This window comes from Neophocaena asiaeorientalis, unplaced genomic scaffold (genome assembly GCF_003031525.2).
Source record: "Neophocaena asiaeorientalis asiaeorientalis breed wild unplaced genomic scaffold, Neophocaena_asiaeorientalis_V1.1 scaffold251, whole genome shotgun sequence".
Lineage (NCBI taxonomy): Eukaryota > Metazoa > Chordata > Mammalia > Artiodactyla > Phocoenidae > Neophocaena > Neophocaena asiaeorientalis.
In genome coordinates, this window is record NW_020173377.1 from 11,258,113 (window position 1) to 11,277,194 (window position 19,082).

Here is a 19,082-nt window from a genome sequence, read left to right on the forward strand (position 1 = left end):
ACATACACCACACACACACCTGTGTCTGTCCTTCTGTCTCTGCTCTGTCTTTTCACTGTATCTGTGTTTGTCGGTCTGTTGGTCTGCCTGTCTCTCCTGCTTGCTGGAGCCATTCACAGTGCCCTGCTCATTCAGGGACAGAGTGTGCTTTCTCTGGGCTGGTGCCAGACCCTGGAGAGAGGAGTGCTTTGAAAACTCAACTTGGACTCCTCACCAAACCACACTTCAGTTATGCTTAGCATCTGGCCACCAGTTTGTCCACTTAATATAAGGTCCCTAACCCTACCCATAACTTGCCTGTTTCCCTTTTGATCTGGAAACAAACACTTTTTTAAAACTGGAAGCCCAGTTTAAAATCTTAAGAAAAATAGGGGCCCAGTGTGAAAGGTTGGGGAGAGTCCAACTCAACTATAATTTAATTTGTGTTTTCTTCTTTGCTTTCTCGTGAAGGGAAAGCCAAATGCCACCCTTTCCAGAGAATGAGTTACCAGACCATGATGTGAAGGAACAACTTAATTCAGCAGCATGACAAGGATTTGAGCTGGCACTTTTCAGCCAAAATCACAGTTACACACACACACGCACACACACGCACGCACGCACGCAGTCTGTTTCAAGTTCTAGTGAATGAAAGAAGTTCACATGATGGATTGCCATTCTTAGTTTTTAAATAGCTTTTATTGTTGTAGTAGAAAGTACAACTTTTCTGAAATGTTATTGATATATCAGCTGACCTTTAATGTTAGAAAGCTTTCACTCTTGATTTTCTAATGCAAAATCCCATATCAAAGAGTTAATAGACAACTCAGGAAAAAAAAAAAAGCATTAACAGAAGAAAACAGGGAAAGTGGACTATGATGGGGATAGAAAATTGAAAGGACAGGGACTTCCCTGGTGGCCCAGTGGTTAGGACTCCGCGGTTGCACTTCAGGGGGCTCTGGTTCAATCCTTGGTCAGGGAACTAAGATCCCACATGCCACTCGGTGCAGCTAAAAAAAAAAAGAAAGAAAAAATTGAAAGGGCAGACTGGAAGTTGCAGCCAGTCCTGCCATAAGACAGCACACATTCCTAAGAAATTACTGCATTATGCATAATGACGTAATAAAAACCGTAGGAGACTCATTAGGAAAATGGGATAATGGGCACAACACTCAGGACTTCATCAGTGACACCCAGAAAAAGATAGGAACCTAACAAGAATGGTAGCACAGTTTTATGTGTATTAACTGGTTTAAAAAATACATAAATATTCATTCTAACATGACAGTTTTCCTTGAAAACAACCTGACACGTGCTTTTGCAGGTAGGTGTCGGAAGGGTTTCAGTTTGTAAGCTATTGTGAAGTGGTGGAAGGAAGATTATCTGATATCGAGGAAAAGGTGTAGCACCAGCTGTGTGGATGGTGTGGCTCCTAAGGTCCGTGGTGAACTGAGGTGGATGGTGGATGTTTGGGGGCGGGGTGGGGGTGGCTGGGCAGGCTGAGGGTGTGAGCTTTTATTCCCACGTGGCTCAGTTTAGCCAGGTGTGGTTTTCTGCATTTACCTAGTGCTTCTTGCAGATGAAATCTTGCAGAAGGAAATACAAAAATTATTTTTGCTCAGATTGTTCCTTAGTAGATCAGTGACTTCGGAATAAGTTTACGTTTTCAAAAGAAGCATTACAGTGAACTATGTTTCATTTGATTGAGAATTTTCTTTACATCATTTGATATCAGAGAAAATATATCACTTTTACTCTGAGACACCTGCTTGAGAATTCTGATACCCCCCCAAATAGTAAGAAGACTGTATTTCCTAGAAGTCAAAGTTGGTTGGAATTTTTCCCCCTCTTTGTACCTCAGACATGGTAATTATTCCTTTAGTACACTGCCACTGGCTGAACATTTTAATTTAAATATTTAATAATTTTAATGTATATCAGAGATATATATTACACACTTTTGAAACCTGTTGTTTTATAGATGCTATTGTTTTGGAAAACAATAAGAGTTCGGGAAAACACTGAGAGTGGTACCCTGCTTCACAAAGTTGGGCCATCTGAAAACAGATTGGGGGTAGTTTCAGGTTGCCCCTGATAGAGGGGCACTACTTACTGGTGATTAAGGGCTGGGGGACAGGAATTCTAACCACCCTGAAGTCCTGTACAAGGATGGTTGTGTCCAAAATACCAATGCTGTCCCCGTGAAAGACTGGTGAGTATTAGATTAAGGAGGAGGAAGGAACAGTAGAGTTGATAATTTGAATAAACGTGTTGAGTAAAAAATAGTATTTTATGTGTCGTTGGTAAGAATGATGAAAATAGTTTGCAGTTGAGGGAAGTTTGGAAGACACTAGTTGGGGACAAGTAGTAGCGGTGAGCTTCATTTAACAAACCCTGGTATGTAGTGCCACGTGCCTGGCAGTGTTCTCAGTGCCATAGAGATGGTAATTTACTCAGCTGTGGTTAATGGTTCTTGAGGCATTAGCCTCGTCTAGGGTAGGCTCTCACCATTGACTGCACAGTGGAATCACACAGAAGAGCTTGTAAAAGTCTGGATGCCCAGGCCACAGAAAAATCAGAATCAGAATCTTTGAAGGTGGGACTGAGGCATCAGTATTTTTTAAGCTCATTAGATTATGCCGATGTGTAGCCAAGGTTGAGAACCACTGGTCTAGGACCATTTGAAAATCACTGTCTTCATAAGAAGAGCCGTACCAATCGGGCAAATGTTAATTGAAGGCCTGCTCTGTGCTGCCACGCATGGCTGGGCAGGCTGAGGGTGTGAGCTTTTATTCCCACGTGGCTCAGTTTAGCCAGGTGTGGTTTTCTGCATTTACCTAGTGCTTCTTGCAGATGAAATCTTGCAGAAGGAAATACAAAAATTATTTTTGCTCAGATTGTTCCTTAGTAGATCAGTGACTTCGGAATAAGTTTACGTTTTCAAAAGAAGCATTACAGTGAACTATGTTTAATTTGATTGAGAATTTTCTTTACATCATTTGATATCAGAGAAAATATATCACTTTTACTCTGAGACACCTGCTTGAGAATTCTGATACCCCCCCAAATAGTAAGAAGACTGTATTTCCTAGAAGTCAGAGTTTTGGTTGGAATTTTTCCCCCTCTTTGTACCACAGACATGGTAATTATTCCTTTAGTACACTGCCACTGGCTGAACATTTTAATTTAAATATTTAATAATTTTAATGTATATCAGAGATATATATTACACACTTTTGAAACCTGTTGTTTTATAGATGCTATTGTTTTGGAAAACAATAAGAGTTCGGGAAAACACTGAGAGTGGTACCCTGCTTCACAAAGTTGGGCCATCTGAAAACAGATTGGGGGTAGTTTCAGGTTGCCCCTGATAGAGGGGCACTACTTACTGGTGATTAAGGGCTGGGGGACAGGAATTCTAACCACCCTGAAGTCCTGTACAAGGATGGTTGTGTCCAAAATACCAATGCTGTCCCCGTGAAAGACTGGTGAGTATTAGATTAAGGAGGAGGAAGGAACAGTAGAGTTGATAATTTGAATAAACGTGTTGAGTAAAAAATAGTATTTTATGTGTCGTTGGTAAGAATGATGAAAATAGTTTGCAGTTGAGGGAAGTTTGGAAGACACTAGTTGGGGACAAGTAGTAGCGGTGAGCTTCATTTAACAAACCCTGGTATGTAGTGCCACGTGCCTGGCAGTGTTCTCAGTGCCATAGAGATGGTAATTTACTCAGCTGTGGTTAATGGTTCTTGAGGCATTAGCCTCGTCTAGGGTAGGCTCTCACCATTGACTGCACAGTGGAATCACACAGAAGAGCTTGTAAAAGTCTGGATGCCCAGGCCACAGAAAAATCAGAATCAGAATCTTTGAAGGTGGGACTGAGGCATCAGTATTTTTTAAGCTCATTAGATTATGCCGATGTGTAGCCAAGGTTGAGAACCACTGGTCTAGGACCATTTGAAAATCACTGTCTTCATAAGAAGAGCCGTACCAATCGGGCAAATGTTAATTGAAGGCCTGCTCTGTGCTGCCACGCTGCCAGGGGCAGATGACCGAGACAGGAAGCTCCACCATCCAAGGGAGTCGGCAGAACGGGAGACAGATTTTTACAGTCCTGGCTGACAAGTGCTGATGCTTGAAAGTATATTCAGAGTGTTTTGGGATCACGGAAGAGAAGGAAACTAATTTTTTTTTTTTTAAAGAAAACCTCAGGTGCCAAATTTGGAAAATTATTAAACTTGTTATTTTAGCTTTCCCTCCCGTACACACTACTTTCATATCTGGGGCGGAAAAAAGCAGCAGGCACTTATAAATTACTATCAGTTTAGCCTTCCTAACCTGCTTGTAGCCTTTGTGTGGTCTAGTTGGAGAATTTGAATTCTGCCTGTAGATAGCATAATGATTTTGCCCTGGTGTAGAGCAGGCTCTTTAATACCTCATACAGCGTCATTGAGCTATTTGCCCTTCTGGGAATAAGTCAGCACAGCTTCACAGAGAGTCTCAGGACTGATTTAAAAGGACCTTTGGAAATAAATCCTTTACATGATGGTTGTAGTCAAATTGATTCTAATGTGCTTAATTTAAAAAATACTCACATAGCTTCCGTATTGTGATAAATAAATGTTGGATCACATACATTTTAAAACTTACGAGTAAAGCAAACGTATTTTAAATTACAAGTTCAACTAAAGGCAACTACTGAAGCTACCAGCTTGAGGTACTTAAGTAGATAAAGTTACTAAGTAATTTACTTGTTTCCGATGGTAACATTCTTCAACAGCTCTCGATTTATTTAGTGTGGGTTGCCTTACTCTGAGAAAACCTGATTCTCTAGTGGATAGACTTACTTTCAGTTAAGCCTGAGTAGTCCTTACTTAACCATGAATTACTTCCTGGTATAAAAAGCAGGCTTAGCTATTTGTGGTATTTTTGTCTTGCGCCTTTGGCATCCTATGGTGTGAACAAGAGCTGTGCCATCTGTAGTCAAGTGAGATTATTTAAAAGGGGGGGGGGCGTTGGGAGTGGGGAGTGAAGTGATTCACTGGAAAATTTCAGCACAGATTCTTAGGGAACGATAAGATAACCCTAGAAACATTCTTATTTGGTGTCATATACTGGTGGGTAGTGACAAAAAAAAAAATTAAGGTACAACTTGTTTCTTAACATTTTGCTGTTTTGAAAATTGGAGAGGTACTATGCTAGAAAGGAAGAAAGAATTCCGTGCAGTGTCAATTAGCAGAGCTCTGCAGACGAATGAATACTTTCCCCCTCTCTGACTACAAGTTGCAGTGAGGTTCATTTCTAAAATGCAAAACCCACTCTTCTCAGGGTTAGAATGTCTGTTTCCTAATGGTTGTCTATGTATGATAAACCTCTTCATGCCGAGACGTTTCCTAAGCAGAAGGACCAGTTCCTAGAATCCAGAATAAGTCTGTGGGGTCTAGATAAGCCATTTCTGAAAGCTGCTGAGTTTAATATATTTTCACTTAGTGACACGTATTTGAACCTAAATGTGTTGATTTCCAGGGACTCCCGCAGGGTTCCGTTGGAGACTTGCCTGAAACAGTGTCTTTCCCCCCCCCACCCCCCGCCCCTTTTGTGTTCCTTTTCAGAAAGAAGACATAGCTCATCCAGCAAGCCTTCTTTGGCCGTTCCTCCCACTTCAGTATTTTCCTTCTTCCCTTCTCTGTCCAAAAGCAAAGGAGGCAGTGGAAGTGGAAGCAGCCGTTCTTCCAGTGGAGGTGTTCTAAGTGCATCCTCGTTAAGTTCCAAGTTGTTGAAATCGCCCAAAGAGAAACTGCAGCTCAGGGGGAACAGGCCAATGCATCCCATTCAGCAAAATAGAGTCCCCCATGGTAGAATGTGAGTATGGCCCAGAGGGTTCTTAAAGCTCACCTGCCAGAAGTGGAACTGTGTACACAAGTAGCATCTGAGAGTGTACGTGGATAATGTGAAAGAGAGCCCACTTTGGGGAAAATTCAAATATATGTTGTTGTTTCTTTTTGTTTCCCTATTATACCTTGGGAGACTTTATAGAGTCATAATAGCAATAATACTACTTATCTATTGATCCTTTCTTGTGTGCCAGCTATTGAAATTTAGCTAAGTGTATTCTCATTTACTTATCACAACAACCCTTTGAAATAGGTATTGCTGTTATCTCCATTTTCTGGGTAAGGAGAGGGGGAAGCGTGATAAGATTGAAGAACTTCAGCCACGGGCCCCTCAGGTCAAACAGGCCTGGGGTTCAAATCCCGCCTCTATCATTTCCTAGCTGAGGGGCCTGGCCAAGGCCCTGTTTATCTCAGAGTCTGAGATAATGGCCCCTGTGCAGGCTTAGTGGGGGTGGTAGGATTCATGTATTAGACTCAAGCACCTGGCTAGTGTCCGGCCCACAGGAGACCTTAAAGGAACGGATGCTGGTGCCGCCGCTGAGGATGACAGTAGGAATAAAAAGGTGAAGAGATCCCCAGAAGCTGTTCTAGGATTTTCTGGGGCCTGCACAGCAAATAGGGGAGCAGTGCTTCCTCCCACCCCCAGTCTTGGGTTCACATCCAAGCCCTGATGAGGGGAGACTGGAAGAAGTTCACACCACCAGGCAAGGCCTTGACGAGCTTCCCTGGTGGGCCTGTAGGCTGGCAGGCTCTTTGTGGGTGACATGAGGGAGCAGCCGTGCACTCCTGTGGAAATACATCTTGCCCCATCACGGCATGCTTCGGCCTTGGTGGCAGGTGGCTTTTCCCTGGCCTGCCTCCCTTTCGGAGGGTATGCCACACATCGCAGTCCCAAGGTCTGATAACCTGGTTAATCTTCGGGCAACGGCCAGCACCTGCTCTTGCGCACGGACCTTGCCAGCTGGGAGAGGCGGTGGCATCTTGCAGTGTCTCTGCTGCTCTCGGGCTGTTCCAGGTACAGCTGTTTGGTGCTATTTGTCCTGGTTGTTAAGCCCGCAGCCTCTGCTCATCTGTCAGAAGTGCAAGTACAGGAAGCTTGGCTTTCATTCCTGGAGCTGTCAGAGAGCCAAAGAAAATGCCAGTACAGTGTGTAAGCCATTCGCCCGCTTACCAGCTGTTCGAGCACTGACGCCACTGGGCAAAGTGTATAAAACCTCATCAGTCCAAATCTTCTTTATTTGTAGCTGGGCTTTAGACGGGGACCAGGCTAACTGTTAGCTTCGTACCAACATTTGCCACCCAAATGACAGTATCAGTAAGATTCCAGAAAAAAGTCAGTTCTTGGTTAGCGATACAGGTATTCAGCGCTCACCAGCTGAGTGTCAGGCACTAAGATTCCAGGCTCCTATAGAGAAACCTTTTTCAGGGACTGGAGAATTACCACTTCACTGACACATCGTATCCTAATTAAACATTGGTCTTCCTCATTGACAGAGGCAGAGAGCCTCTTCTTGGAGATACATTGTTAGGCACATTTGAGTTCTTCCAAGTCCTTAGTGACATTTCTTGGAAATGTTCTCTAATTTCAGTTGTTCTTTTCTCTGCTCACTCATTTTGCTTTATTTTGATGGATCATTTCTTTAAAATGACAGCTCTCAAATGATATCCTCTAAAGGTCCTGCAGTAGTCTTTGGTCCTTTTAGACCTTTTCATATTTTGCTTCTTGCAGGAATTACATTGGGTAACGGGAATGACGATAGACCAGGTAAATTTGATGGTTCCTCTGGAGCTTTCTGCCTCTCCAGAAGGGCTTACAGACGGAGTAAAAGTCTTACTGAGTTTTCTGCGTAGCCCTAACAAATTTTCGTAATGTACCTTTGGGAGCCTAGCTCTGCGCAGTGCACAGGTAGACCCAGGCTCTGCCCTCGTCCCTCTGGCTCACCAGTCACCCTGGGCTGCTGGGGCACTCAGGTGCTGGTGTTCTCACTTCCCCCTACGACAGCATGACGCCCTCTGTCAAAGTGGAAAAGATTCCTCCGAAGATGGATGGCACACTACTGAAATCTGCGGTAGGGCCAGCCTGTCCTGCTGCTGTGAGTTCCTCAGTCAAGCCTGGCCTTAACTGCCCCTCAATACCAAAGCCAACCTTGCCTTCGCCTGGACAGATTCTGAATGGCAAAGGGCTTCCTGCACCGCCTACGCTGGAAAAGAAGTCAGAAGATAACTCCAATAACAGGAAATTTTTAAATAAGAGATTATCAGGTAACTTCACATTTTCTCTCAGTATTCCTTTCTGTATTAATTGGGCATTCCTGGGAGAGCAAATCAACCGTTTTCTGTAAGTCCTTTTTTTAAAACTGGCCAACTTCAGCTTAAGGATGAAGTTCCTTAAGTAGTGTCTTTGAGCTCTTCATTCTAGGTTTTAAAGTGCACGCGTGTGGGTAGGTGACGTAAAAGTAGCTTTCTAGTGGTGTCTTCCTAAATGGAGTAATGAGTAATGCTGGCTTAAACAGTCTCTTTCCTGTCATCTGGTGGCGAAAGTCCCCACTCTCTTAGAGGTGTCATGGCTTTTTTGTGGCGCTCGTACGTTGTGTATTTTACATTTATTGATAATGTGGTAGATTTGCTTCAAGTTACAATTGGTCTGAGATAGGAGAATCTCAGATTTCTCCTATTTTCTTTTTTTTTTTTTTTTGCGGTACACGGGCCTCTCACCGCTGCGGCCTCCCCCGCTGCGGAGCACAGGCTCAGCGGCCATGGCTCACGGGCCCAGCCGCTCCGCGGCATGTGGGATCCCCCCGGACCGGGGCACGAACCCGCGTCCCATGCACCGGCAAGCGGGCCCCCAGCCACTGCGCCACCAGGGAAGCCCTCTCCTATTTTCTTATTTTCAAAATAAATGAAGCAGCGTTTGACATTGTAATGTCTGTGTGCTTTTGACAGAAAGGGAGTTTGATCCTGACATCCACTGTGGGGTCATCGATCTCGACACCAAGAAGCCCTGCACCCGATCTTTGACATGCAAGGTAGGGGGGCTCCTGGGCAGAGCCCGATGCTCCAGGAAGCTTGGGGACCTGGGCTGCACAGCACTGCGCCCCAAGCGTCTCTCACTCACAGGGCATCTGCTCTGAGGATTGTTCTGAATTTTTAAGTGAGGGAATGACTCCGTTTTGATGAAGAACGCCTCAAGTTCAGAAAACGTGGAGCCTGTTGTTATAAACTGCTATCTTAAGAGGAGTTTTGCCTTCAGTGAGCCTTACTGTATGCAGGGGAATGGTGTTTTTTCCCTAATCAATCTGTTATTTTCAAAGCCTTTTAATATTTCCTCATAGACATTTAATTTGAGAGGCTCCCCTTTACTGTGGTTTAAATTGTACTGACTTGGAATGAGTCCAGACATTTCCTTTGCATATATGTGAATATTCTTAAAATGTTGTGTGTTATATCTGGTTCTTCAGTTTTACAGCTACTTTAAAAATATCTGTGACTTTGAGATAGCTTTATTTTTTTAGTTCTAAAAAAAATACTAGGTACCACATAATCTAATGTATATGTAAAACCCAAGAAAATGTAAAGATTCCCCCTTTCTATCCTGAGTTTTCCTTTGAAATGCCAGTATGCTAGTGAGAAGGCGGTATGTTTGCTATAAAATAAGGATTGACATGGGGGTGGCCTCTGGCTTCAGTAGACCCCCTTCATAAATGAGCATATATGCTTATGTCCCCAACCACCGTGCAGAAGGGTTCAAAAAGTATTAAGAATCATTGCCTTGAAGTAATTTTAAAACACTTGTTTGGAGGAGGAGGAGGTTAAAAATTATAAAAATTAGTGTCGTTCTCTAAAAATTAATAAAATTTTTGATGTATTATTTTAAGTTTTACCAAAGATTATGTTTGAATAAAGAAATCCAGACTCCACTCCAGCCCTAAACAGTAGAGGAATGTTAAAATCTTCAGAAACGGGAAATGTTATTTCTCGGTAGTTCTTATTTTAATTTCAATTTCGAATTTAATTTTAGCGTGTGGATTTTATCTTGCAACAATGGTACTGAATCTTGTGAGGAACTAGGTTGGTCAAAAGCACCTTTAAATACCTAATTTTTAAAGAATTATGGATTCTCTTCCCAGAGGAAGACATATACACACATATGTATTCTGAATTTTGCATTTTATTTCAGAGGTAGATGGTCATCCCCACTCCAATTGCACCATTGAATCTCTAGGTTAAAAACTCCTCAGGACAGATTGCTTTGTTTTATATAATATTAACTGAACACATCGAGTGGTGTGTTGTTTGACGGTAGCCAGTTGAGCTCTGTAGAATCATGTCCTGTTCAGCTGCCCCTGAGGGAACTTGTGAGTGTGTGCCTCGGCCCTGCTCCACGCCATGTCACACTGCCAACCCCTCTCTGCTCTCTTCCTGCCTACCTGGCTCTCAGAAACATAGATTTCTCAGTATTGTGATACCTGTGGTCAACGAAGGATGCTTGCTTTACCCAGGGTGCTCTTTTTTAATCGTCTGTGAGGCATGCTGGTGAACCAAAAGCTTTATCAACTCCGAATCCGCAAGGAATTTGACCAGCCTTCTTCCTGAACCTTCATTGGCTTTGTGTCGATCCTGCATTTTTCTCGCTTCTTCCTTTTCAGGTCGTGTATGCTCTCCATGTGTCCTGTTAAGGGTGTCATTGCCATCTGTAGCAGGGTGCTAAGCCTGTCTTTGCATTAGTATGCATCTCCATCCAGGCATGCCGTGAGTTCGGCATAGAGCTGGCAGAACGTGCAGCATTGTGGCTGGCCTGCACTTGCACAGAACACCCTTACTTTCTTCCCGTGTTCTGTTTGTCAGTGCTTCTCCCTCTCCTTGCCTCCGTTGCGGCCCGAATCCATTCAGCGGTGGGCCAGTAAACACACCGGAATGCTTGACATGCAAGCGGCGGGTCTTGCGTGTCAAAGGACCCAGCTGAATGTCCCCCACGCTGCTGCCCAGATCTCTCCTGTCTTAGACTGAGGACGTTGTCCGTTCTCTTAGCTGTCAGGACATCTGCTGCTGCCCACTCCTGTCCCTCTGTCGTCTGCCTGCCACCCTCACTGTCCCCTCCTCACTTCCTCATCTGTCCAGTGTTCTGTTCTGTGTCCTCTGTGCCTTCCATGTGGGTTCCTCTCAGGGTAGGAGCATTTACTGCACACGTCTGCGGGCACAGACCTCCTTCTGGGCCTCAGAGGATACAGGCTTGAACAAAATCAAGGCGTGGCTCCTGCCCTTTTGGGGCTTACAGTCTAATGGAAGAGATGAAGATTAACTTGGTAATGACTCAAGTAACTGTAAAAGTTACCACTGAGGGGTAATAAAAAAAAAGAGAGGCCTGTGTAATGACAGCCTTCACTAGGGGAACTGAGTCAGGGAAGGCTCCTTTGCTGTGGGAATACTGGGCTGAAATCCATATGATTTGTCTGGGCAGAAAGGGGTGGCAGAGGCAGAGGAGACAGCCTTTTGTGAAGGCTCTGGGACGGGGCAGGACAAACAGCTTAGGGTGTGAAAGGCAGCCAGGAAGGGGAGGCGGCACCTGGTGCCAGAGGAGCAGGGGGCAGGGGTGTTAGAGTGAGCGGGGGCCCCGGGCCTCATACAGCTGCTCTTTATCCTGCGCGCCTTGGGCAGCCCCCCCCAGAGTTCTGATGGGGAGGAGGGGGCATCAGGGTTGCGGCTGGAAGATTCTTCAGAGCTCAGGGCAAATGCTATGTACTCTTCAAACCAAGCTGGGAAAATACTGATCGTCTCTGCCTACTTTCTTCACTTGGTCTTTCCGCGTCTTCTAAGCACCAGGGGACACGCAAAGGTGAGGAGAGGCTTCTGTGTCATCTGTCTGGAGAGACAGGCAGGTGGAACCCCGGTGACGTTGTATATTCGTTTGTTCATTCAACATGTATTGGGGGGCCATTATTTTTATCTGGTTTTTGTTTGAAGCGTTTATGGCGTGCCAGGTGCTGTACTAGGTGTTGGTACAGCACTGAACAAAACAAAGGTCCTTGTCTTCATTTAGGGTTACTTTCTTGTGGATATATTACATATTAAAGAAAACCAAGTAAAATCTTAAAAAGAACCTCAACACAGTTTCCTAACTATCTGTGCCAGGTTAGATTTTGGGCGAACATAGTTTGCAGTGTATGTGGTACGGATGTAGGTTATGTTATTGAACCGCAAAAGAGAATTAGAAGCCTAACTCCCCTTAAAATCCCTTAAATTGTAGCGACAATGTAAGCCTGTAGAGCAATACATTTGTATAATGTGTGTATAATGAACACACAGAAAGTATCATTTGTAGTATTGTTGTAACATAGAAGAGGGAAGGATTTATGTAGATGAACGCATATTTGGGAGGTGTGATTTGGCGCTGCTGTGGTTAGCGGCTCCTTGCATTTTTTTCCTTACAGACGGAGGCCCTAAGCAGTATGGAGTGGTCAGGTTTACTGGACCATTCTTCTCAAGTAATTTCACATTTCTCAACAATGACCGTTTTGGGGAGGCCCAAGAGGGAGGGGATCTAGGTGTACATGTAGCTGATTCACTTCATTGTACAGCAGAAACTAACACAACATTGTAAAGCAGTTATACTCCAGTAAAAAGAATGTGACCATTTTTAAATTCTGAGGTTAGACATTGTCTCTGGATCCAAAAATCCTATCCCGTTTTCTTGATTCCCATAGGGAGTGTCTTTCGATAGGGACTCAGATGCTGGTTTGCGTCTTCTCCTGTGCACAGCCTGTCTTCTTTTGGCCTCCTACTCTTTAATCCGCCCAGGACTCCCTCGGCCTGTCTCCAGGATGCTGTGAGCCCCTTTCTCTCTGTATGGCATTGTCACAGGAAGAAAGAAACAGTTGTGTTTAATTTTTACTCTCTGGCAGTTAGTGAAAGAAGACTTTGTGATACGTATTTTATGGAATAAGTGCTTCTCCCCTGTTAACATTCAAAACTCTAAATGGCCCAAAGGGGGCTTTTCTAGCGGAGTTGGTAACAGCTCCGATCAATGAATGGTTCCTGTCACACAAAACACGAGGACCTGTTACCTGTTTGTATCTACTGTTTGCCCCTCAGTTACATACCTGGTGGCATGGTTATTTAACATTTCTTCTTTCTTCTGGTGGAAATAATATCACCAGGTTCTTATACATTTGGAGGCTGGAATATCTGTTTCTAACTATTAGGGAAAAAAAAAAATCATACTCAAGATTTTTAGCCTATCAGATGCTGAGCAGCCTTTGATTCAGCTAATGCTCCAAATTGCTTTTTTATTGGCATTGGTATTTTTCGATGTATGGCAGAAAAAATGATTACTGCGATTCCTCCATTTCTGGTTGTTTGTTTTTGTTGTTGTTGTTTTTGGTCTGTAGACACATTCCTTAACCCAGCGGAGGGCTGTCCAGGGTAGAAGAAAACGATTCGATGTGTTGTTAGCCGAGCACAAAAACAAAACCAGGGAAAAGGAATCGATTCGCCATCCGGACTCTCAGCAACCAACGCAGCCTCTCAGGGACCCGCATCCCACTCCTCCTAGAACTTCACAGGAGCCACACCAAAACTCTCACGGAGTGATTCCTTCCGAATCAAAGCCTTTTGTAGCTAGTAAACCTAAACCTCACACCCCCAGTCTTCCAAGGTAAGCCCCGTCCAACAGCTCTCTCTCCCTCTTTCAGAGAACAGACGTGCAGACTGTAGAGCTCCGGTGTATCGTGATGTCGAGGACAGACATCAGGCTCGCTGCGAGAAGAGATGTTTCTCTAATGGGGTTTTACTTTAAGAAAAACAAACGTTCATCACTGAGTTTCAACCAGGGCTGTTTGTGGCCAAATGCAAGCAGCAGAGTAAAGCTAGAATTATCTCTTCTGCCCTTGCTCGGCGTTCGGTGTCTCCTGACCCTGCTGAGTAGGGCTGCGGCCCGGGTCCTGCCCGCACGTTAGTGATGGGAACATTTCACGTGGCTTTGGCAGCCATTTTCCATTCATTTGTCTCGCTTCTTGCAAAACACAGCAGTTGGGATTCTTGCTGGGGGTAGGCATTCAGCCTGCGTCTTTACAGCATCCATTTACAGCGTGTTTTTTCTTTCATTCATTTGGGACTCTGGCCTGAGCGTGTAGGAGTCATTTGAGCTGTGTAGTGAGCAGCAGGTCAGAACTTAGGCACATCCCTTGGAGACAGTGATGGTGGGCTGGATATATGTGTGTGCGTGCTTGTATATTTAACCCAGTTGAAGTAAAGGACTTTGTACCCACTTTCCAGAAAGAAGGGAAAAAGAAAGGCATAGAGAACGAGGGTTTTGAGTCTGGGCCGAGGGCTTGTGCTTAGGAATGTGCCAACCCTTGGGCGCTCTTGCTTAATTAACCTTTTATCCTCACGTGTCTGATTCTTGAAATGGTCACATGAGGGGTGGAAGTGCCTCCGTCTTGGGAACCTGAGAGTGCCCGTGAGCCTGTCCCCACGTGGGCCCCCTGGTTTCTGAACAACACGGTTGGAGGAGTGATCGGAGGAGGTGCCCGAGAATATGGCCAGGCCCAGGCTGTCGATTCCTTTGCAAGTCCTTTCTTTGGCCAATTTCATTAAAGTTTTTCCATCTATTAAAAAATAGGCTTAAGTCTAGAAACACCGGGCCTTTATGTGTGTTGGAAAAGCACACTGCTGTCCTTGAGTTACACACTCCAGATTACCCACATAAAATGGTAAAGCTACCTTCTTTTATCACCTCCTGTCCCTCTTAGGTTATTTTCGAGCACATTACCAATTACCTCATTGATTGCCTTAGTAACCCAGTTCCAGGTGAAATTTGAAGAGGAATCAAAGAAAGAATTCTCTTAAACTCCACCTGTATTTCGCCTTCTTTGGGGAGAATAGGAGGCGGACCAGGTGGCTGTGGAATAGAGAAGTGGTGATAAGTTACTTTGGTTAGACTGGGCAGACAGCTGCATTTGACATCGCGTGGTTTGGGAGAGAGGACCCTTCACTCCCAGGCCCCCCGGATCAGCATCTGTGTCCCTAGTGCTAGTGGTGGAGCCCAGACCTCCCCTGATGGTTTTGGAGACATTGTTGTATCTGAGTTAAGGCAGCTGATTCCCAGACATGTGATGTGATCTGATCAGTGCTGCACTTTCTACTCACCAAGGCCTCCAGGCTGCCCTGCTCAGCAAGGTGGGAGTGCCCCCATTGACCCTCCTCCAGTCCATGAATCTCCACACCCTCCCATGCCTGCCACTGAGCCAGCTTCTCGGTTATCCAGTGAGGAGGGAGAAGGCGATGACAAAGAAGAGTCTGTTGAAAAACTGGACTGTCATTATTCAGGTCATCATCCTCAGCCAGCATCTGTAAGTTCCACATCCGCCCCCGCGCCAACCCTCCCCACGCCGCAGGGACGGGGCACTGCAGGGGGGGTGCGGCGGGGACCCAGGCATGCCCTCCGGTCCGTGTGGGGTGAGGTCAAGGTGCGAGTGCAGCTCAGAGCAGGGCACCCCGAGGCGGCATGCACTCGGTCGGGCGCGTCTCCTGCTCTTTCCGTTCTCTTCCATGACACTCGGGGCCAGGCGTTGTCACACGCGTGCTTCACAGCCCTCGGTCCTCAGTAAGCGCCGTCCGTCCTGGCCTCTTCTTCCCGGGCCGCACGCCCTCGGAGTTAGCGAGTCCGAGCGTGTGCTCTCTCTCTTGCAGTTTTGCACATTCGGGAGCCGGCAGATTGGAAGAGGCTATTACGTGTTTGACTCCAGGTGGAACCGGCTTCGCTGCGCCCTCAGCCTCATGGTGGAGAAGCATCTGAACGCGCAGCTGTGGAAGTGAGTGCCCGTCCCCCCACCTCTGTGGGCGGCTGGCGCGTCAGGGCCGCGTCCTCTTTGTTTCTTACGGGGCTGATTTAAGGAAGGTAGTGGTCTCTGAGATGAACACATGGCCTTTGACCAGCCCTGGAGGAAGGGCCCTCATCATTCATCCAGTCACTCTCGGAGCAAATGTGTCTTGTTCTCGGTGCTGGGGTTTCAGGCCGAGGGACTCCCAGATGGACAGAGCTCACATTCTAGGTCGGGGAGAAATGCGAAAGCCAGTCAACAGAACATAGAGCTCATAGCTTGTCGTAAGGGAGAGAACAGAAACGCTAACAACCTGTAGCGCTTACTGAGACTACTGTAGGCCAGGCACCTTAGCAAGTACAGTTGTCACACCTTGCCATGTCAGGTGGCCTGGATTATTCCTGTTTTACAGGTAATGAAACTGAGAAGCAAGGTCACACAGAACGTTAGAGGTAGAGCCAGGGTTTGCACCCACCTAAGAGCTGAGATGGGAAAATAACAGGATGGAGGGATTCATGGAGAGCCTGTCTTAAGGGGCCCTTGAACTGAGATGAATGGATGAGAGAGAGCAGCCGTGGGGCTGGCGGGGAGGAGTGGGTTCCAGGCGAGGAGAACCGTATGTGCAAAGGTCTTGAGTCAGAAAAGAACGTGGCTTGAGAAAGAGCAAGAATGCTCCTGGAACAAGAGGGGATCCGAGAGGTCAGGTGACACTGAAATTGATTGAGGGCACTGAGGAGCTGCTGAGGGCTTTAGGGAAAGGAGCCATTTGCTCTGGTTTACAGTTGAAAGTAAGACGATCATCTCGTGTGGCCTTATGCACGCCGTTTCCCCAGCATGATTTTAAGTGGAAGAACAGTTCCGTGGCCCGAAAGGTTTATTAGCTCAGCCTTTCCTAAAGTAAAATAGTTTTTGTTAACTGCAGGACTTCTCAAAGCCTTTAATGGGCACGGTCCGTCGTGACTCTCAAAGCAGAGGATATCGTGTGTAATGCGGACTGTCTCCCAGGCTCTTTTGACCTGGGAACCTCTTTTAGGGGAGCATCCTGGGGACTAGCGTTTGGTGGAACCTACTTCGGGAAGCACTGAGCTTTGCTAAAGGGGGCTGTCCGATAATACTTAGTCATCCCAAACCCTCCATTTGGGCGTCATTTACTAGTGCCTCCCTGAGTGGACTCTGCGAGTACATCTGTTTTTGCCTCTCTGCTTTGCTTGCCTGATATAGTCAGAGGGAGCTGTCAGAGACCTCGGGTAGTCCAAAATCCAGAGAACCATCCCCATGCTCGTTGATAGGACTTGCACTTGTTCACGGTGAAGACCAGCCCCGCAGCAGTGTTGCTCTGCTTTATTTCACGTTTCTTCCTGGTTCTTCCTAGGTAAGAACCTTTCTGAAGGAACAGTGTTCTGAACCACAGACAGACTAGGGCCATGGTTTGCTGGGATTCTTTGGGGGATGGCCTCACATCAGAAAACTTTAAAATGCATGAAATCTCAGCTTCTTACTGGTGGGACCTGGAGAGCTCATTGAGCTCACAGAACTATGGGTTTAATGTACTCCTAAGGGTTTAGAAGGGTCTTCAGAATTTTTATCCCCGTTATATTGGTAAGTGGTTTATGGCCAGTGGTTTGGGTTGAGAGAGTTTCGGTTCCTAATGGCTTGTGTTGGAGAGGTTTTCTTCCTTGTGCTCTGAACCTCTGAAGAAGCAGGATCCTGAAGTTGACTCCACTGTCTGTCTCTCTCTGTTCTGTCAGAGGCTCACTGCCTTATCCATCACTTGCTCCCATCGAGGAGGAAACCGTTCTTTCTGTTAACGTGACCTTTGGTTTTGAAAAAGTCAATTCGGTAGAGACAGACGGGCCACTCAGTGATGAGCTGGCACACGGGCCTGGGGCAGGTAGGCGCTTGAAGAGAGGTGCCAGGCCAGGTGCTTGAGGGAGTAAATGCTGCCGACAGGGGAGTGAGGGGAGCCTGGTGCAGGCCACCCCTGAGATTGGCCGGGAGTGGCTCGGCACTTCTCAACCAGAAGAGAGCTCTTCTTCAGGTGGCATCTTTGAGGCACTCAAGGAAAGTCTTGAGGTCGGCCAGGTCCCATCCTACTGGCTCAGCCGAAAGTCCTCCCTTTTGCAAAGAGCCCCGGCAGCACTCTTCTCAGCCCCTTACCCTTGAGTTACTGTGGTTAACTTCGGGATAAGTGGAGGTGCCATTTGAGCCTGGCAGTGAAGTACGTTATCTTCAGTGTGTGGAGTCTCTGGGCAGCAGTGAAAGTAGACCAGCTCTTCCTCTGGAGCATGGCCACGACCGGAAAGGCGGTTTGCAAGCTCCTGTGAGCTCTGTCCGCTGCTTGCGTGCTGTGACTGGGGACGACTATTGCACTTTCCCTAAGGAGGGGCTGGGATGACTGTCAAAGGTTTTGTGGTTTGGGTTTTCCTTTTTCTAATTAATTTTTTAGATTGGTAATAAAGTCACTTGGTTAAAAAAGGAAACATGAATATAAAGAGGCGTACAGTGAAAAGGTTTAGTCCCCCTGGCCCCCATACTCCTCTGTTTTCTACCCACTCCTCACAGACAGAAGCAGTTTTATCAGTTGCTTGTGTCTCTGAGTTCATGTGTGCAAACAGAGGTCAATATGACTACCTCTTCTTTTTTTGTCTCTTCTTTATGCAGAAGGTAAGAAATGACTTAAAAGAGCTTTTTTAAGAGAAACCGGTCATATCATCCAGAGAGGTCCACATCCCTGCCCCTGTGGAAGCCTTTCCTTTTCACAGGATTTGGTTGTAGCAGCCTGGCCCTTAGGCCCGTCTTCCTAAGCCACCTGGTGGCTATGAGAAGCCACTGCGCCCAGGGAGCCGGAGCCCCTGTGCTGCGTTTCGAGCAGAGCTTCTCACAGGTGCCGTTGCCCTGGGGATCTTGTTGAGATACACACCACGAGGAAGGAGGTCTGGGGTGAGGCCCAGGGACTCAGCATCTCTAGTAAGCCTCTCAGGTAATGTCAGTGCTTACCCTTCGTGAGTAGCATGGGGGTAGAGGCCGGCTTCTCAACCTTGGCTGGAGTCTCCTGGAGAGATTTGGAACTTACTAACGCCTGGACCCCACCCCGAGATTCTGGTGTGGCCCGTCTGGGTGTGGCCTGAACTCCACAGATGATTCTGATGTGCAGACACAGTTGGGAAGCACTGACTTAGGGCCAGAGCCACACTTTTGAGTGGGAGATTTAAGACTGGGGCGCACACTTGCAGTTGTTGATTCTGTTTATTAATAACTATAGTCCTTCTCAAAACGCATGTGGAAAGCCCTTGGGCAGCAGTCTAGGCCAGCGCTCTCACTTGAAGGATGAGGAACCCGGCCCCCGCTGGTACGGCTCCCGGATCAGCCAGAGCTGCCCGTGGAGGCCGGG

The 19,082-nt window shown here is 46.4% G+C and overlaps 1 protein-coding gene across 1 annotated transcript in view; it reads left to right on the forward strand.

Moving 5' to 3' along the window:
- Positions 1-19,082, forward strand: part of ATXN7 (ataxin 7) — a 99,627-nt gene that overhangs the window by 61,511 nt on the left and 19,034 nt on the right. The window contains exons 3-8 of the mRNA XM_024746364.1: positions 5,592-5,841; positions 7,876-8,135; positions 8,817-8,899; positions 13,259-13,524; positions 15,022-15,220; positions 15,561-15,682. Coding sequence (XP_024602132.1) covers positions 5,592-5,841; positions 7,876-8,135; positions 8,817-8,899; positions 13,259-13,524; positions 15,022-15,220; positions 15,561-15,682 — 1,180 coding nt within the window. The remainder of the gene's footprint in view (positions 1-5,591; positions 5,842-7,875; positions 8,136-8,816; positions 8,900-13,258; positions 13,525-15,021; positions 15,221-15,560; positions 15,683-19,082) is intronic.